The following is a 16691-nucleotide window of genomic DNA, read 5'->3' as shown; positions in this document are numbered from 1 at the left end:
GTAATATCATTACATTTATTTTGAATAATAAATATACTATTACGTTAATTAAAAATAAAATATTTAATATACGTAATGCAACCGTGTAATAAAATAATTAAAACACATTTAGGTTAACAACAATTTGTAATTATCAATTTAATTACTTAAAATATTGTCATCTTTTCCTTCTCTTTTCTATGTCTTTGTTCTTTAATGATATCTCGCTCACGTTGTTTTAAAGCTTGTAGTTCTTTAGTTTTCTCTCTGATCTGTAGATTAATATTCGTGTGACCACTTGTTCCCTGAGGATATTTAACTAATGAGTTGTTCAACTTTATTATTTCACGTTCGATTCTATTTACATCTTCATCTATTTTAAATTTTTCTATATTCAAATCTTTACTAGTGGACTGTTTAACGTCAACTTCGGTCGGATCACAATTGTTGGTTTCAGTCTGCTCTTTATCCCCCAAAGTCCTATTGATAAAATTGAAAACATTTCTTCTCTCTTTCTCTTTCTCGCGTTCGTAAGCTCTTTTGTTTCTTTCTTCTTCTTTCTTTTGTAACCTTTTCAATTTTTGCTGCACCTTTAAATTAGAATATCAATTATTATCATGCATACAGTATACTAATTAAAAAATTATTAAATTACATTAAAAAACCCCTGCAAATAATTACCAGCCAGTACCGAACTGGTTATGCAACAGTTATGCAAGTGTACATATATGTGGCATTTAGGGACATTAACACTAACGGTAATATCCAATAAATGTTTTATTCTCTATTTTTTTATCGGATTGCGACGTTTTGGATTTTGAGTATCCGTTGGTGTAGATCACAGTCTTGACTACTTCAGCCATGAAGCAGTCCTATGTTCGGATTTGACGTGCAGGATCGCTGTTGCAATGCTATTGTTGTCCAGTAATCTGGTTAACAATTGTAATCGACCTCATGTCTCAAGGTTTGTAGCAATATTCGCGTTGTAATTTCAATTGAGGGTGATAATGACTTAAAGCCAAGTGGTGGACCACGTCTCATACAATATATCGTCTTCTCGTTAAAACTGTATAATCTCAAAAGTTACTAATTTTACAGGAGTGTTTTAAAGGTTTACCATGTGGTATTTTTAATATTAATCATCTTTGCAACATTATTTTTTTATTTTTTTCCAGTTGCATTATCTGTCTTTGAAAGTAAGATAAGAAGAAATAAGAAATTACGTATTAATTTTGTTAATAGTAGTCAAAATATAGGAAAAAAAAAAAAACTAAACTACGTTCTTTTGACAGTATTTATGAGAAAAATACTGGTGATACCAAATGATTCCGCATATTAACTCAATTTCGAATATTTTTGGAAATTGTACACTTTTAATGCGAAAGGACGATAATGACGATAATTTACATGCAGAAATGTCTCTATATCAGAACCGTTAATGTTACCTTCAATGGATCCTGACCGGCGTGTTTCTCACTGATCGCCATGCAATGGTCTAAGCTCTTCCCGACGGGCAACACCCGCGCTTCAACCGGCTGCGTCCGCCCCTCGCCCGCGGCGCCCAAACCGGAGCCCGCAACATAGCCCATGGCGAACATAATCTTCGAGCCTATACCCTGTTCACAGACCATTTCACTGTCGAATATTAATCAACTTAAAACCTTTTTTTTCAATTAATTATTTATGGGTAGTAAAATCCTGGTGGTAGGACTTCTTGTGAGTCCACAAGGGTAGGTACCACCACCCCGCCTATTTCTGCCGTGAAGCAGTAATGCGTTAGAGAGAGAGACCGTGCGTGCGAGACCTTAGATCTTATATCTCAAGGTGTCCTCTTAATTTATTAGAACTCTAAATTGCACTATCAATTGTTAAATTAGATTTTTTTAACCTTACAAAATGTTTTAGAATCGTTCTTGGATCTAGTTCATCACTGCAACTAATCAACTTTAAATCTGGTGCTGATTTAATTTAGTGCTACTCTGAATATTCATTTAACTAACAATTATTGGTCTTTTAGTGAAGACTTGTATAAATAACTAGTCTCCTTAAAAATACTAATTCTGCTTTACTCCATTAACAAACAGTAGTATTACTACTATTTATGTCAAAAATTACGAAAATTAGCTCAGATTTAGCTATATTAAATGACGTCACTGGACCAATGTAAATACTGGCGATGATAGGATGGCATTTCAGTTTTTATTTATTTACTGTCAATCATTATAAATCAGTTAATCTTCCTTTACTATAAAAGAAATAAATGTATGCAACAAAACTATAAAAACAACATCATTTTTAAGACTTTACTGTCTGATCAAACATTTAAAAAGAGAGTTGTAACATTATAAAATAGTGTTTCAGACACTTGACAGGTCTGTGCAAACATAGATCATACAAGGCTATATGAAACAAAAAAATTACAACTTTCTATTTAAGTAATTTCACTAGAAAACTAAGCTTATACATATAAATGGTTTGTATTCCTAAAAAAAGATCAAACAAATACATACTCACTCTAGTATGTCGCTCCCACTCTCCCATAGCTGGTGCATTATTCTGTAAGCTCTTTTCGACGATAAGCGCGTGTCTGTCGATTTCCGTTCGTGTTGTTTTCTGATGGGAATATTCAGAGTCGCTCAGATCTTCACTGGAATCCGAATCATCTTCGCATACGGCTACAAAATATAAATTAATATGTTATTATATATGTATGTATGTATGTTAATATGTTTGTAAGCCCGCAAGCGTGACCACCATCCTGATTCAACCATGAAGTAATCACATCCCAGTTGAAGGGTTTTTTCCTACCTAATTGTTGTTAGCCTCGAGGGGCTACTCTAGCTTCGTCGGTTTGGTGAAGAGTGGGACACCCGTTACACAATATTGGATATAAAATAGGTACTTCGACTTTATGTTTCAAGGTGCGTGGCGACATTTACATTGTGATGTCTAAGTGCTCCAGTAACTTTACATTAAGTGGGCTATCAGATCGTTCACCGATCTACCTTAATAAAAAAAAATGCGAAAGCAAATGTTTTGTTTTTATTTTGTGACCAATGATTTTGCGAAAATTGAATATTTAATAATCTGTCAAAAACAGTGAAACATCGTATCAGGAATATCAGATTTATTGTTTATGTTACATAAAAACCTTTGCATTTACAAAGTATTTTGAACGACAAAAAACTTGAAAAATCAAGTTAATTCTATATAATATATATAAATCTATATATTTTATTTATTTTGTTAGATTTTATACTTACTGGTAAGAGGGAAAATATCTTCGATGCGCACATTAATTTCATCTGATCCCATCTTCCTTTTTTCGCCGGTTTTAACGCCGTGCTCCAATTTAACTGTGCACAATTGGTTTTCATTGTCTATAGATTTCACTATTCCCCTATGCCATAGATGATATTTTTCTGTAGACTTTTTTGTTATGCTTACATTCTGAAAATTTAGATAATATTTATACGAAAATTCTGAGGCATTCTTTATTTCAGTTGGCGATTTTTGTGAAAGGGAAAACGATGCTGGAAATCGGAAATCATTATCATCACCATCACATTTCTGAAATTCTATGTGTACCACCTCCTCCGTGCGTCGTATTTCTCAGTGCTGAGGGTCGTGACCTTTACGGAGCACTTTATTAGGACTATGTTCCTCCATTCACTCCTGTCCTCGCCGCGCAGTGGATAGCGACGTTGATGCTGAATTCCAAAGTCGTCTTTTTTTTTTATTGCTTAGATGAGTGGACGAGCTCACAGCCCACCTGGTGTTAAGTGGTTACTGGAGCCCATAGACATCTACAACGTAAATGCGCCACCCACCTTGAGATATAAGTTCTAAGGTCTTAATTTTATCGGACTAGCGCATGGGACCACGCCCCGTAGGTCTCTTTTTTTCCACTTTGCCGGTGATGAGAAGTCTTTCGAGATTGTCATTATTGTATTGTACCTACTCCAGCCATAAGTTTTGTTACAAATTAAAATGCATTTTTTAATGAAGTAATGTAATATTATTAACATTTATACCTATTTACATATATATTAAAGCCTCAGCAAAAAAAAATATATATTCTTTTCGAAATGGCCACCTTCGGCTTTTATCAGGCCTTTAATCTGTTTGGCCACGAATCTGGATTTACGCATTGTTTCCAAGAGAAATTTCGCCACTGCTTGCTCCAAAGATTTTTTAAGAGACTTAATGTCGCCGTGTGGTTCGGAGCAGGCCATCCTCTAAAGCTGACTATAATTTTCTAAAGGGTTGAGGTCTGGACTATGTGAAGGCCAGTCTTCAGCTCTTATAAAGTCCGAAACGTTGGTTTCAAGCCAGGCTTGGGTAGTTCGTGCCTTGTGAACAGGTGCAGTCTTGCTGGAAAGCCTACAGTATATTTTTAATAAGTGTATTGCTGGGAGGTTTCACAACATGATCCAAGACTGTTTCTTGATACAATTTGGGTAAAGTTTTCACTCCTTTTTCTCAAAAATGTAGTTTAGTGACTCTCTTGATAAGACACGCTCCACCAAACCATCACTGACGCAGGATGATGACCACGTTGAACTCTCCGACCACTTGAGCAGCTTCTTTAGAACTGTGAGCGTATACCTAGTCAGGTCATAAGTATTGTCACACAGTAAAAACTTTTCTTTTAGAATGCTGGCCACAAAAAAGTTTATTGAATTCGAATTTCGAATTGTTCATGAAAATAAAAATGTATACTTTTAGAATTTTACTCATTTTTAAATATGGAGTGGACGCTTAAAGAAGACCGTGTTGCAGTTATTGCGTTGCATCGTTGCGGTTACGCGCCAATTCAAATTTTTAACATACTGAAAAATTTGAATATAACCAAAAGATTCGTTTATCGTACCATCAAACGATACAATGAAGACTCTAGTGTAGATGACAGGTCAAGACGTGGTCGCCCTCGGTCTGTTAGGACTCCAGCAGTGATAAAAGCTGTGAAGGCGCGAATTCAAATAAATCCCAAACGTAAGCAGAAACTATTGGCCCCTCAGAGGGGGTTAAGCAGGACCACGGTGAAAAGGGTGTTAAATGAAGACTTAGGGCTTCGGGCATATCGAAGAAAAATAGGACATCGTTTGAATGCTCGTCTAATGGACCTGAGACTGAACAGATGCCGCGCTTTGTTGAAGCGGTACGCGGGAAAAAATATCGGGAAATTCTTTTTTCGGATGAAAAATTTTTTACCGTAGAAGAGAGCTACAACAAACAAAATGATAAGGTGTACGCACACAGTAGTGAAGAAGCGAGCAACCGTATTCCGCGTGTCCAACGAGGTCATTTTCCATCCTCGCTCATGGTATGGTTGGGAGTTTCTTATTGGGGCTTAACAGAGGTACATTTTTGTGAGAAAGGTGTAAAAACGAATCCAGTTGTGTATCAAAATACAGTCCTGACGAACCTTGTGGAACCTGTTTCTCATACCATGTTCAATAACAGGCACTGGGTATTCCAACAAGATTCGGCGCCAGTTCATAGAGTGAAGAGCACACAAGACTGCCTGGCGGCGCGTGAAATCGACTTCATCCGGCACGAAGACTGGCCCTCCTCCAGTCCAGATTTGAATCCGTTAGATTACAAGATATGGGAACACTTGGAGGAAAAGGCGTGCTCAAAGTCTCATCCCAATTTGGAGTCACTCAAGACATCCTTGATTAAGGCAGCCGCCGATATTGACATGGACCTCGTTCGTGCTGCGATAGACGACTGGCCGCGCAGATTGAAGGCCTGTATTCAAAATCACGGAGGTCATTTTGAATAAACTTTAGTGTCATAAGAATCTATGTTTTGTTAAGTTCATTTTGGTATATGAATGGTTACATAATGAATAAACTTGTTTCAATTATTTTACATTAAACATGTGACAGAATTTATGACCTGACTAGGTACTTTATCGTTTTGCTTATTGTAGTGTTCTTCGATCGTGAATTTTTTTTCATCCTTAAAGAGGATATTTCTGTGCCTTTCACCTGTGTATCGCGAAAGAAGGCGTTTTGATCGATCCACTCTCTTTAATTCTAAATATTGATTTAGGGCATGTCTTGTATATCGACGATAAGCACCGAGCTTCAGGTTTGGTTTTATAATACGCGACAGAGTTCTAGCGGGAATCTTAATTTCTCGCGATAAGATTTTTTGCTTCCTAATGGGGTTTCGACGAATTCTGGCTTTAACAGCATTAACAGTCTTTGTAGTTCTAAAAGCACGCGGTCGCCCCAATCTTTTTTGGTCTTCGATAGACGAAGTGTTGTTGTATCTGTTGATAGTACGATATACGAACATACGGCTGATAGAAAGCTTTTGAAGTGTCTGGAATATGACCGACGGCTCCATACCCACTTTGTGCAAGGTGACGCTCACTGCAATCCTATTTTCTTTAACACCCCATTCGATTTTGTAATTTGATAATGAACACGAAAAAAGATGTAAAATGGCGCAAAATCGAAAAAAGTTTTTAAAATAACGTGTTCCAAATTCAAAATGAAAAATAAAAGTTTTTACGTAACAGTATTTATGACCAGACTAGTTACATATTTAAGACAGTAACATACAAACTTTCAGTGTATGATGACCATCTTGCCTGTGTTTACTGTAAACTTTAACAGGAACACTTCTTGTACCTATCTTGTAGGAACACTCCATGTAGGTCACAGCTGCTCTACGTGGCGCACTGGAGTTATGTCGATATTTGTTACTAAGCGCCTGGATTGCCTAATTTTGCAATCTAGGCGCTTAGTTTAATTACCTTCTTTTGTTTGTGAATATATGTTTTAGTCTTTTAGGTTTCTGAGAAATAGATTCATGCTCAGTATCATCAAAAACAAAAGCGTAAAATCCAGTCAGCATTATGTGTCTTAAATTCGAAAATCACGTCAGCTACGGTAGGCAGCGGCTTGGCTCTGCCCCTGGCATTGCTGAAGTCCATGGGCGACGGTAACCACTCACCATCAGGTGGGCCGTATGCTCGTCTGCCTACAAGGGCAATAAAAAAAAAAACTTCACGATAATTGCTGCTTAATTTACCTCATCATCTGGCGGTTTCAATTTCAACAAAATACTGCTACCGGATTTAAGTGAACTGAAATTCGGTTCTATTGCTTCTTTTAGGTCAGACAGTTGTACAACATTACCATGCGAATATCTGAAACAAAAACCATGTGGTAATGTACTTCACATGCTGTATTAGTTTAGCCCATAGTATATTGTGCATAGTCTATAAATCCATTTTTGGCCATGGTATATATTCAAACCTTTGCTAAGTTGCATGTTTTAAAAATGTAGGTATGTATGCACCAAGAAAACTGAAGCATGCATATTAATTTATTAACCCATTTAATTATCAGGAGGGGACATCTTCCGCCTGAAAGAGGAAGCGAAATAGACTTTTTACACTGAAAGCAGGAAGCGAAATAGACTTTTTCACTGAAAGGAGAAAGCAATGCATTTTACGTTCAAGATTTGGATTATGTCAGATAAAAATGCATCTCAAACTGCAGTCGAACTTAAATAGTAACAGAATATAAACCTTCGGAGGATTTCTAATTCCTGCAGTATGTTGTGTTTTAATAATCCCACTGTAATATTTTATTTTAAGTTATAAATTTCAATGTCCTTAGTAGATTTTTAATTTTATGTTGGATTCATATTTATATAATAAAGGTACATCAACCACATACATATCCAGCCTAACAACATATTTAGAGCTAAATGCATGTTAATTGAGGTTATTAAGAAGATTTTATTAAATGCAGACACAATATTTTAATGAAATAATCATCACTAACTTAAAATAATATAATGTAGAATTTATTGATAAATTAATTAGTATAAAGTAGAAATTATTTATTAGAAATTAGTAGTGGAAATTAACTTAAATTATTTGAATTGAAAATAAAATATAAATGTAGTCCTTATTGGTGTTATTGGTAATATACCATCTAGACTTGGCATGTGTGAGCTTTTATAAACTTACAGAAGTGCAAATTTAAAGTAATACAAAATATAAATTTTTATGCTCACCTGCATTGTTCATCACTAAACTTACAATCTCCATCTAGGTAAAATGGACAAGGCAACATTTCTGCATGGGTTGGATGAGTAAATAATATTTGAACCTGAAATAACAAAAAGAAACTAAAGACTCACGAAAATTTAGAAAATCTTTTGTCCTCTCAACTTCCTATAACACTAATATTATAGCTTTTTTTACATGTTGACATGAAAGGAATAAAGTCAGCCATAATAAAACTAGAATTGAGGCATAATGTAATATCTATATTTAATGGACTATGGATAGGGAAAAATTTCTTTAAGCAATCAATCTAAAGTTACAGTCTAGATATTAAAACTTATAATGAAAAGACAAAAACACTACACACGTTACTGATGTGTAACCTAAGTAGGACCTCTTCTGAGTCCGCACGGGTAGGTACCACCATCCCGCCTATTTCTGCCGTGAAGCAGTAATGCGTTAGAGAGAGAGACCGTGCGTATGAGACCTTAGAACTTATATCTCAAGGTGGGTGGCGCATTTACGTTGTAGATGTCTATAGGCTCCAGTAACTACTTAACACCAGGTGGGCTGTGAGCTCGTCCACCCATCTGAGCAACAACAAAAAACACGTTTCTGTAAAATATTTGCAAAAACTATAATACTAATCAAACTTTTTTTTTTTCCTACCTAAGCTGGTAGCCTTGAGAGGCTATTCCAGCGTAACCTTAACTAGTAATCAAAGTAAAAATCACAAATATACGAACCTTAAGATCATTGAATTGGTCATCATCTGCCCTAGGCAGTATCGAGCTGACCATAGCATTGTGTAGACTAGGCTGGCCACCCCATTTGTGTGTATGATAAACAGCACACCTCATACCCAATAAACTAGAGAGGTCATCCTGCAGTTGTCAGTGTGAAGGGAAAAAGAAGGTTTAATAGTTTTATTATATCAAAAATAGCTCAGTCATGTCGAGACATGAGGTAATATAATCAAATAAAACAAGTATTGCTGCTCAGAATTACGAAGTCGTTGTGGCCTAAGGGATAAGACACCCAGTGCATTCATATCAAGCGATACAATGCTGTTTCAATCCCACAGGAAGCTATCAATTTTTCTAATAAAATATATAATTAATACATGGTCATGGTTGACTTCCACCGTAAAGGAATAATGTTACGTAATAAAAATAAAAACTGCATTGTGGGTCTGCATGGGTAGATACCAGCACCCTGTATATTTCTGCCGTGAAGCAGTAATTTATTTTTATTTGAAGGGCGCATTTCATTTGACAGCTCCAGTGTGTTAATAGTATGATCTTCTGCAGTTAATCAGAAGATGCTTCTGTCTTCACAATTTTATTAACTAAATCATCACACTATTTCAGTTAGTTGTTGCTAATCCTGACTCTACCATTAAACTTCATTTCAGATGTTTAGTCGTCATGATAATCGCCTTATCGTAGCCGCCGCTGACTACTCCCCGAATCCTGATCACGCAGGAGCCAGTCACCGTCGACGCCCTAGACACGTCCTTACGGATCCATCAGATCCAATAACCTTTGCATTAGACGCCTTCAGCTCTAACACTAGGGGCAGGCTTAGGGACCTCGGTAACCGTACTCGTCGAACTCGACAAAGAGTTGAGCCTTTGCTCGCCCACGTGTCCTGGTGAAACTGGAAAGGCCTCCGGGCCACCAGTAATCTTTCAATCATAAAAAAAAAAGATGTTTAGTGTCTATGGATTAAGTTTCCATTTCATTGCTTATTTTCTCATGTTTTGCATTCTGTCAAGTATTTCGCTATTTTTCTAGAGGCACACTTATTTAGTATAACAGATACGAGAATCAAATTGTTTCATTTTGAATAATATTGTAGACTTTTTTTTAAAGTTTGTATATATTAGACTTTACCTCTATGTCACTGTTGCCATTATTTTCTTCTGAATCATTTTTGTTTTTGCTATCATCATTGTATGCATTTGAGTCATTCATTTCTGCCTGCCAAATAAAACATTTTAAATAATATTTAACTTTATGTAAGAAATTAATGAGGATTTTATAATATATATATTATATAACTTTATTAGAACTACTAACAGAGGCAGTCCATAGATTAGATAGATTAGATTGCCTTGAGGATTATTGCAGAGGTGATCCACCACAACTTACTGTTTTGATATATTTAGTTATCACATCTTATCAAATGAACAGATATAGCTTTTTCTGGTATTGATGTTGAAAAAAGAATAGTTCTCCACTCATTTCTATAGTTTATCATGCCAGATTTTGATATTAGAATCCTTTGATATTTTTAAGCAGTGGATCTATCAAGGATTCATTTCAATATCAACGAATAGCTTATAAAATAGGTATCTTAACCCATTTTTTATATTATTACTTGTGATTTTATAGGTGTAAATAGTAAGGATATAATAGATTTTAAGTCTGAGAAGAGGAGGAACATTTAAATAAGTGACAAAGAAGTTTTATTACCATGAACCTAGCATATTCCTCATCCAAATTATTCTGCTCATTGTTCTGTAGATCGGATTTTAAATGTTTGCTGGTCGCTGTTGCTAAGCTCTCTCGAGTTAATTCAATTAGTTGATTTAAATCAGATTGTAGTGTTAAAAGAGACTCTTTCTCTTTGAGGTCATGTGTGGCTTCTAGGGATTGCTGCACAATTTTAATCTATAAAAAATATTATCAATTTATTTCTACATTCGTGATGATTATTTTGGAGTATATCCTTCTAAGATTACACTCACTTGTTCTTTGTATTGATTTAAAGACGATTCAAGGTCTTCCATTTTTTGCCGGTACCGATTGGATTTTCATTACTTGTGCGGTTACAATATTTACAATAGGGTCAATTTAATTTATGTTTTTAGTTTTTAGTGTATCAACAAAATTAATCTAAAGATACTTTAAGATCGTAGGCATTAGTGCAATGCTTTGAATTTTGAAACCTAAACATTTACCTATCTCTCAAATATTATGTGTATAATCTATGCATTTATCAGTTAACACAGATTAGCATAGTTTTTTTTAAGGGATTTTCTGCCCTGTTTTCTAAGACCTTACGGACATATCCTATTTTAATTTATATTCTTATTTATACAAAACATGCTATTTTAAGGAGTAAAGTGAAATGAAGATGATTAATTTGAGACATTAATCAACTGGGATGAAATTAAATGAAATGAGATGAGATGATATGGGATGAAATATAATCTCGGTAAAATGGTGGTCATATAATGAAATTTTTTCAGTGGACTTTTGGAGGATCCCGAGAAGTTACGTCCAGCGGCTTTGTTTCATTTTCCCACTTTTTTGCACTTTCACTGATATTAAACAGTTAATAAACCACCATTACACATTTAAACCTGAACAAACACTAACTAGACAAAATAAATAAATAAAAGCAAAGTTTCTAGCACTAAAATAATTACTACCACAAGAAGTTAATTTGAAATGCGATTCTTTATAGCATAGCAGCTATTATCATGCATATTCAGAGTTGTTTTGTGAACTTTCAACATTCTACTATTACACTACAAAAAATGGAAGATTTTGCAACGATTATAAAACTAATATTTGTATGCGTCGAAAGATTTTCCTGGTTTTTTCACCTCTCAATCCCTAATCACCCTTTTTTTTTTTTTTCCTACCTAAGCTGATAGCCCTAGCGGCTACTTCAGCGTAACCCTAACGTTTGTAGGTGAGCTCACGGGGCTCAAACCTGACGATGTTGCTAACACGAACCCTAGCAAGAGCCGTGCTTCGCAGAATCTACCACCGGATCGGAAACGCGACCCACTGAGAAGATCCGGCGAGAAACTCAGTGGGCTGTGTCTGAGAGTTAATTTACTCGTCGAGCCCTTCGTCGCAAGCGACGGGTTCGACGAGAACGGTGACCGGTGCTTGAAGTACCTAAAAGCACCGTTAGTGGATCGGGAGGATCCGAGATGACGTGTTTTGGGCGACGTCGGCTACTTTCCATTCTGTCCGCAGGATCGGGAATGTAGTTACCGGCGGCCACGATGAGAGGGTTCTCGTGTCGTGCCGCTTTATCGAAGTGGCGCATGGACGCCGACTGCAGATACTTACTGATGGACTCTAAGTCCAGGTCGTCATGGAGGTCGACATTCCTGACGAACCACGGGGCTCCGACGGCTATCCTGCAAAAACGGGATTGAATGATTTGGAATGATTTTAAGTGTATGCGGGCCGCGTGAGCGAACATTACACTTGCATAGGTCATGACGGGGCGTATGCAAGTTTTGTAGAGTGTCACCTTATTTCTAAGGGACATTTTACTTCGCCTACATATCATCGGTTAGAGACGTCCTAGAATGAAGGCGTACCGTCTTGATGTGGGGGCGGAATGTCATCCTACTGTCGAGGGTGACGCCTAAATATTTGACCTTCGGGGCCCACGGTATGGGCTGGTCGAACATCGTGATTGGGCGAACGGCGGGGGCGGAGGTATTGACGCGCCTAGTCGGGAGGGGGATGCTCAGCGTGGTGTTCGGAGGGCGACCCCTTTTGAAGAGCACCGCTGTGCTTTTCGTGGGGTTGATGTCGATGCGCCACTTCCAGAACCACTGTCCCATGGTGGTAGCTGCGGTCTGAAGTCGTCGATGAAGCAACGCCTTCTTCCTACACGAGTAGTAGATGGCGGTGTCATCGGCGAAGAGCGCCAGATGGGTCTCCGGAGACCGGGGTATATCATTGATATACAAACTAAATAGTAACGGGGAGAGGGCGGAGCCTTGCGGGACTCCGGCTGTGACGTGACGGGGCCGGGAACGCGTTCCCTCGACTCGATATCGGAACGAACGGTTCGACAAGTAGTCTCGTATGATGAGCACGTCTGTCTGGCACTCCCATGTTATACAGTTTGTATATCAAACCGTTGTGCCAGAATTTGTCGAACGCCTTCGCTATATCGAAGAAGAGGGCTCCTGTCGGAATGGGCTAATCACCCCATTTTACGTACCCTTTATTAAATGTTTCTTTTCATATTCATACACTGAACAGGCAAAAGGAACATAAACTATATTACCCAGATTTAAAAGAAGGTAAAGCGTAAAGCCACCTTTTTGTACGTAAAATTAGATAGAAGAAATAAATGAGACAATTGATTAATACAACGAAATAGAAATGAATGAGGTAAAATGAGATATTATCGCAAGTGTTAGGAGAGGAGAAGTATAGCTTTAGCTAGACGGTGGGAATTTACAGTTGCGAATTGTAAAAGTGTAAATAAATTTACACTACAAAATTTTAATACAATTTAATGCCGCTTAGATTAGTAGTTCAATCATTCATGGATTTACTCAGACACGAATCCTTTGACAAAAGGATTTCAAGTTGACATTTTTTTTTTCAAGTAATTTTAGTCGATAGATTGCTTTTAACGGTAAGTCGTAACCATACGAAAATAGAATACGATAATGGTTTGTTTATCTTGATTTAGTCTAAAAATATTCCATGCCTTAAAATAAAACAAATATTCATAAAAAAATCAATAATCTGTATGATAATCTGTAATGTCTAATTTGCATTTAGATTTTATAGTATATACTATCATTTAAGGAATTGTAGTAGTAGTAGCAGCACTTACTGCCCATAAAATAAAGATTTATACTATTAATAAGCTTGTTTAGAGCTAAACCTTATATGTTATTTTATAGAATAATCATTATTTATAACCATTTACAAACCATTGTTGGACTAGAAATTAGATATTGCTACATACTCTATGTTCATTTTTACTTATTTCTTTAAAGTGTTCACAGTGATTTTTCTTATCACTTTACCAATAACTTTTTTGACATCATTACCAGAGTACATATCATCATCATTAAAGTTTTCTATAACTGTTTGATATGTTTCATTCATTATTTGTTTGACTTTGTCTGTAACCCCTGTGTCAGTATTATTTAATGATAGGTTGTCTAATATTTTAGTGGTACTAGTTAATTCCTCTTGTTTTACTGATAATGTTTTTTCTAATGAGTTAATTTTATTTTGTAATTCAAATTGACCAACAGATAATTGTTTTTCTAGTTCTGCTAAATTTTCCTTAAGTTTAAAAATTTCATTTTCTCTTAATTTTAATGCATCTTCTTGTACAGCTACTTTATTCTGTAATAACTCAACTTCGTGTTGATAGCTGTCCCCTTTTTGTACATCACAGTTTCTTGTAATGTTTTGAGTTGGGTTATCGTGACTTTTACATCTGAGCAAATCTTCATATATTTTTATTTTACTTTCGTATTCTTTGAGCAATTTGTGTAACAGTTCTACTTCGGTACTTGTACAAGTGCTTTTTTGTTGATGATGTAAATCTGACATTTTATTTAAAACACTATCAACCTTGTCATTTAATCTGTTTATGTTAATTCTTATTTCACCATTGTTTACTCTTTGTTCGGTCAAAAACAAATCTAAATTTTTGTCATCTTTTGGCTCTGTATTAGTAATAATGCTTGTACTTGTTACCGGTACTAATATATCATTCACAAATGTATATAAAGCAGAGTTATCCAGAGGCTTTTGCATCTTTGTTATAAATGAGTTGTGTCTGTCAATGTTTTGTGGCTGTAAAATATCAATACTTTTATCAGGGAAAGTTTTTTTCATAGCATTTTTTGGTGGTTTATGTCTAACTAATTTCGGTGGCTCTTTACTGTCTTCAGTGTCTGAGGAGTCATTTCCCCTGTCTGCTATTCGACAATGGGCTGGTAATACAGACTGACCCATGCTAGCCATTCTGTTTAATATTGATATTTTAGTTTTTCTATTCATAGAAGAGTCTGTATCACTGTTTGCTTGAGATTTACTTTGTTTAATTGTACTTTCAATTATGTTTGTTGCAGGTGTTTCATCTTCCAGATCGGGTGGTGTAGTTTTATCACCATATCTTAATACAATATCAAATTTTTTAAGGATCTCTGTAATGATTTTTACTTCATTATCTGTAGCATATAAGCACCAGTATTTCTGAAGACTATCATAGAAAGCCAAATGATTGTTATTTACTACTATTTGCAATTTTGTTGAAACTATTGTACTTGATAATGTAGTTTTGTTAGAATCATAAAGCACTATGTTGTGAATTTCTCCAATTGTTTGCTTTATTATAGCAAAGCCAACTTTCCCTTTTAATACATATGCATTTTGAGTCCTGTAATTGATTAAAAACAATTATTTTCTTAATAAATAAATCTGCTCACTCTCAATTATTAGCTGTGTATATGTACTTTTCTGAAAAATGAATTCTAATAGGTATGTAAGTAATCAGCTACCTGATTAAAAAACACATTGACAAATACATTCATTACAGAAGAACACATGAATTAAGTATTTAAAATAAATAATAATTCAATAAATCGAATTTCTTATATTTACCATTCATATGCAGTTAGTGCACAAGCATATACACACTGTGTTTGTTTAGTATCAACAGGTTTTGGAGAAATTTGTGGTTTAGGTGGTGTATATTTTAATGTTTTGTCTTCTGAGTTTCCAAAATTAGGCTCTTTATTACCAAAGATGTCAGCCAATGTAGTGCTGAAAAGTTAAAACTGTTTTCATTGTAATTCGAAGATTATCTGAAAATTTTCTTCTAAAACTAATTACCTCGCTACGGGCGTAAAGAAATCGTCGTCAAAATCATCGTTTTCCAACATTGTTGCACAATTTGATTAGAATTCTTCTGTTATCATGAATCAAATACTTTAGTATTTTTTGTTTTGGATACTTTCTAAAGTTCTTCATATAAACTTTTTAAGTTGTCACTAAATTATCAACTGTTTAGAACGACAATTATTTGCAAATTAATCCAGTACATCGCAAAAGAAAACTTCACATTGTCCATAGGTCCCCATTTTCGATATCCTACCTAGTTTTTGTTATAAATTAAAGTTTATTAAATTAAATCATTCACATCTGTAGCAACTCTATGGCGATTTTAATATAAAATTGTGAAATTTATTTGTCAATTTGTAAACGTCAAAACACTTATGACGTAATTTTTTAAGGGATTTTATGACCTGGTAACTAAGACCTTTAGGTCAAGTCTTATTTTGATTTATATTCTTCTTTTTATGAAAAATGATAATATGAAGTGAAATGAGATGAGATGAGACAAGACGAGACGAGATGAGATGTAATCAGATGTAATCTTAGTAAAATGGTGGTTAGGTCTACCAGGATCTGATGGCAAAAAGGGAAAAAAGAAATTGACGCTAGCAATACTAGGTAGTAAGTAAAGTAAGTAAAACGTTTTGAGGAAGGCGCAGTATTTTTGCCACCTTTCCTCTTTTTACCGGGCGTACTAAATACGCCTCTGTTAGATCTTTCTTCAGCAACAATTCGTCTTATGGTAGTTTTAGAAATAAACCAAGCCTGAAATAAACCAAAGTTTAGTATATATAATACACACGAAAATGCAATAAACCAAAGCATCAAGACGTGTCATTCCTACTAACCCGTGAACGCACATGGTTCTATATCGATGATTGTGTTTGTTCTGCACCTTGTTCATCAAGTATTCTTTGATAAACATTGAAAACAATATTTCTTGCTTGCGATCGAAGAGGTTTCTTCGACATTTTCACCACTTTTTACAGGAAATTTGAAGCCAAACCAAAAACAATTACTCGAAATTTCAGTTTTGA

At 35.4% G+C, this 16691-nt stretch overlaps 1 protein-coding gene and 1 long non-coding RNA gene across 8 annotated transcripts; one reads left to right on the top strand and one right to left on the bottom strand.

Moving 5' to 3' along the window:
* Window positions 1–16688, bottom strand: LOC101738747 (zinc finger CCCH-type with G patch domain-containing protein). 7 transcript variants are annotated; one of them, XM_062672553.1, is made up of 11 exons: window positions 16503–16688; window positions 16326–16419; window positions 10495–10692; window positions 9913–9999; window positions 8764–8901; window positions 8026–8120; window positions 7030–7147; window positions 3243–3429; window positions 2494–2654; window positions 1425–1595; window positions 1–569 (listed from the first exon to the last, which is right to left on the bottom strand). In XM_062672553.1, the coding sequence occupies exons 3-11, from the start codon at window positions 10495–10497 to the stop codon at window positions 147–149; spliced, it is 1383 nt and encodes a 460-aa protein (XP_062528537.1). In that variant the 5' UTR covers window positions 10498–10692; window positions 16326–16419; window positions 16503–16688; the 3' UTR covers window positions 1–146. The 7 variants fall into 7 exon arrangements, with proteins under 7 accessions (XP_062528537.1, XP_062528538.1, XP_021205249.2 ...); XM_062672554.1 differs by having other exon boundaries at window positions 16341–16419; XM_021349574.3 differs by having other exon boundaries at window positions 9913–9995; window positions 16341–16419.
* On the top strand, window positions 13101–15132 carry LOC134200195 (uncharacterized). The gene is made up of 2 exons (XR_009975006.1): window positions 13101–13176; window positions 14889–15132. It is a non-coding gene; the product is annotated as an uncharacterized LOC134200195 (long non-coding RNA).
* Window positions 16689–16691: the final 3 nt, after the last annotated feature.

This window comes from Bombyx mori, chromosome 15 (genome assembly GCF_030269925.1).
Source record: "Bombyx mori chromosome 15, ASM3026992v2".
Lineage (NCBI taxonomy): Eukaryota > Metazoa > Arthropoda > Insecta > Lepidoptera > Bombycidae > Bombyx > Bombyx mori.
Note: the sequence above shows the minus strand (reverse complement) of the source record. Positions and strands in the feature narration are given on the sequence as shown.

What these genes read in the sequence shown, in the direction of transcription:
- LOC101738747 (XM_012697137.4), bottom strand. Translation starts at nt 15,701, where the DNA reads ATGTTGGAAAACGATGATTTTGACGACGATTTCTTTACGCCCGTAGCG. An exon ending in TTCTTTACGCCCGTAGCGAG is followed by an intron (nt 15,583 to 15,651) that starts GTAATTAGTTTT and finishes TTAACTTTTCAG; the next exon opens with CACTACATTGGCTGACATCT. An exon ending in GCACTAACTGCATATGAATG is followed by an intron (nt 15,197 to 15,420) that starts GTAAATATAAGA and finishes AATCAATTACAG; the next exon opens with GACTCAAAATGCATATGTAT.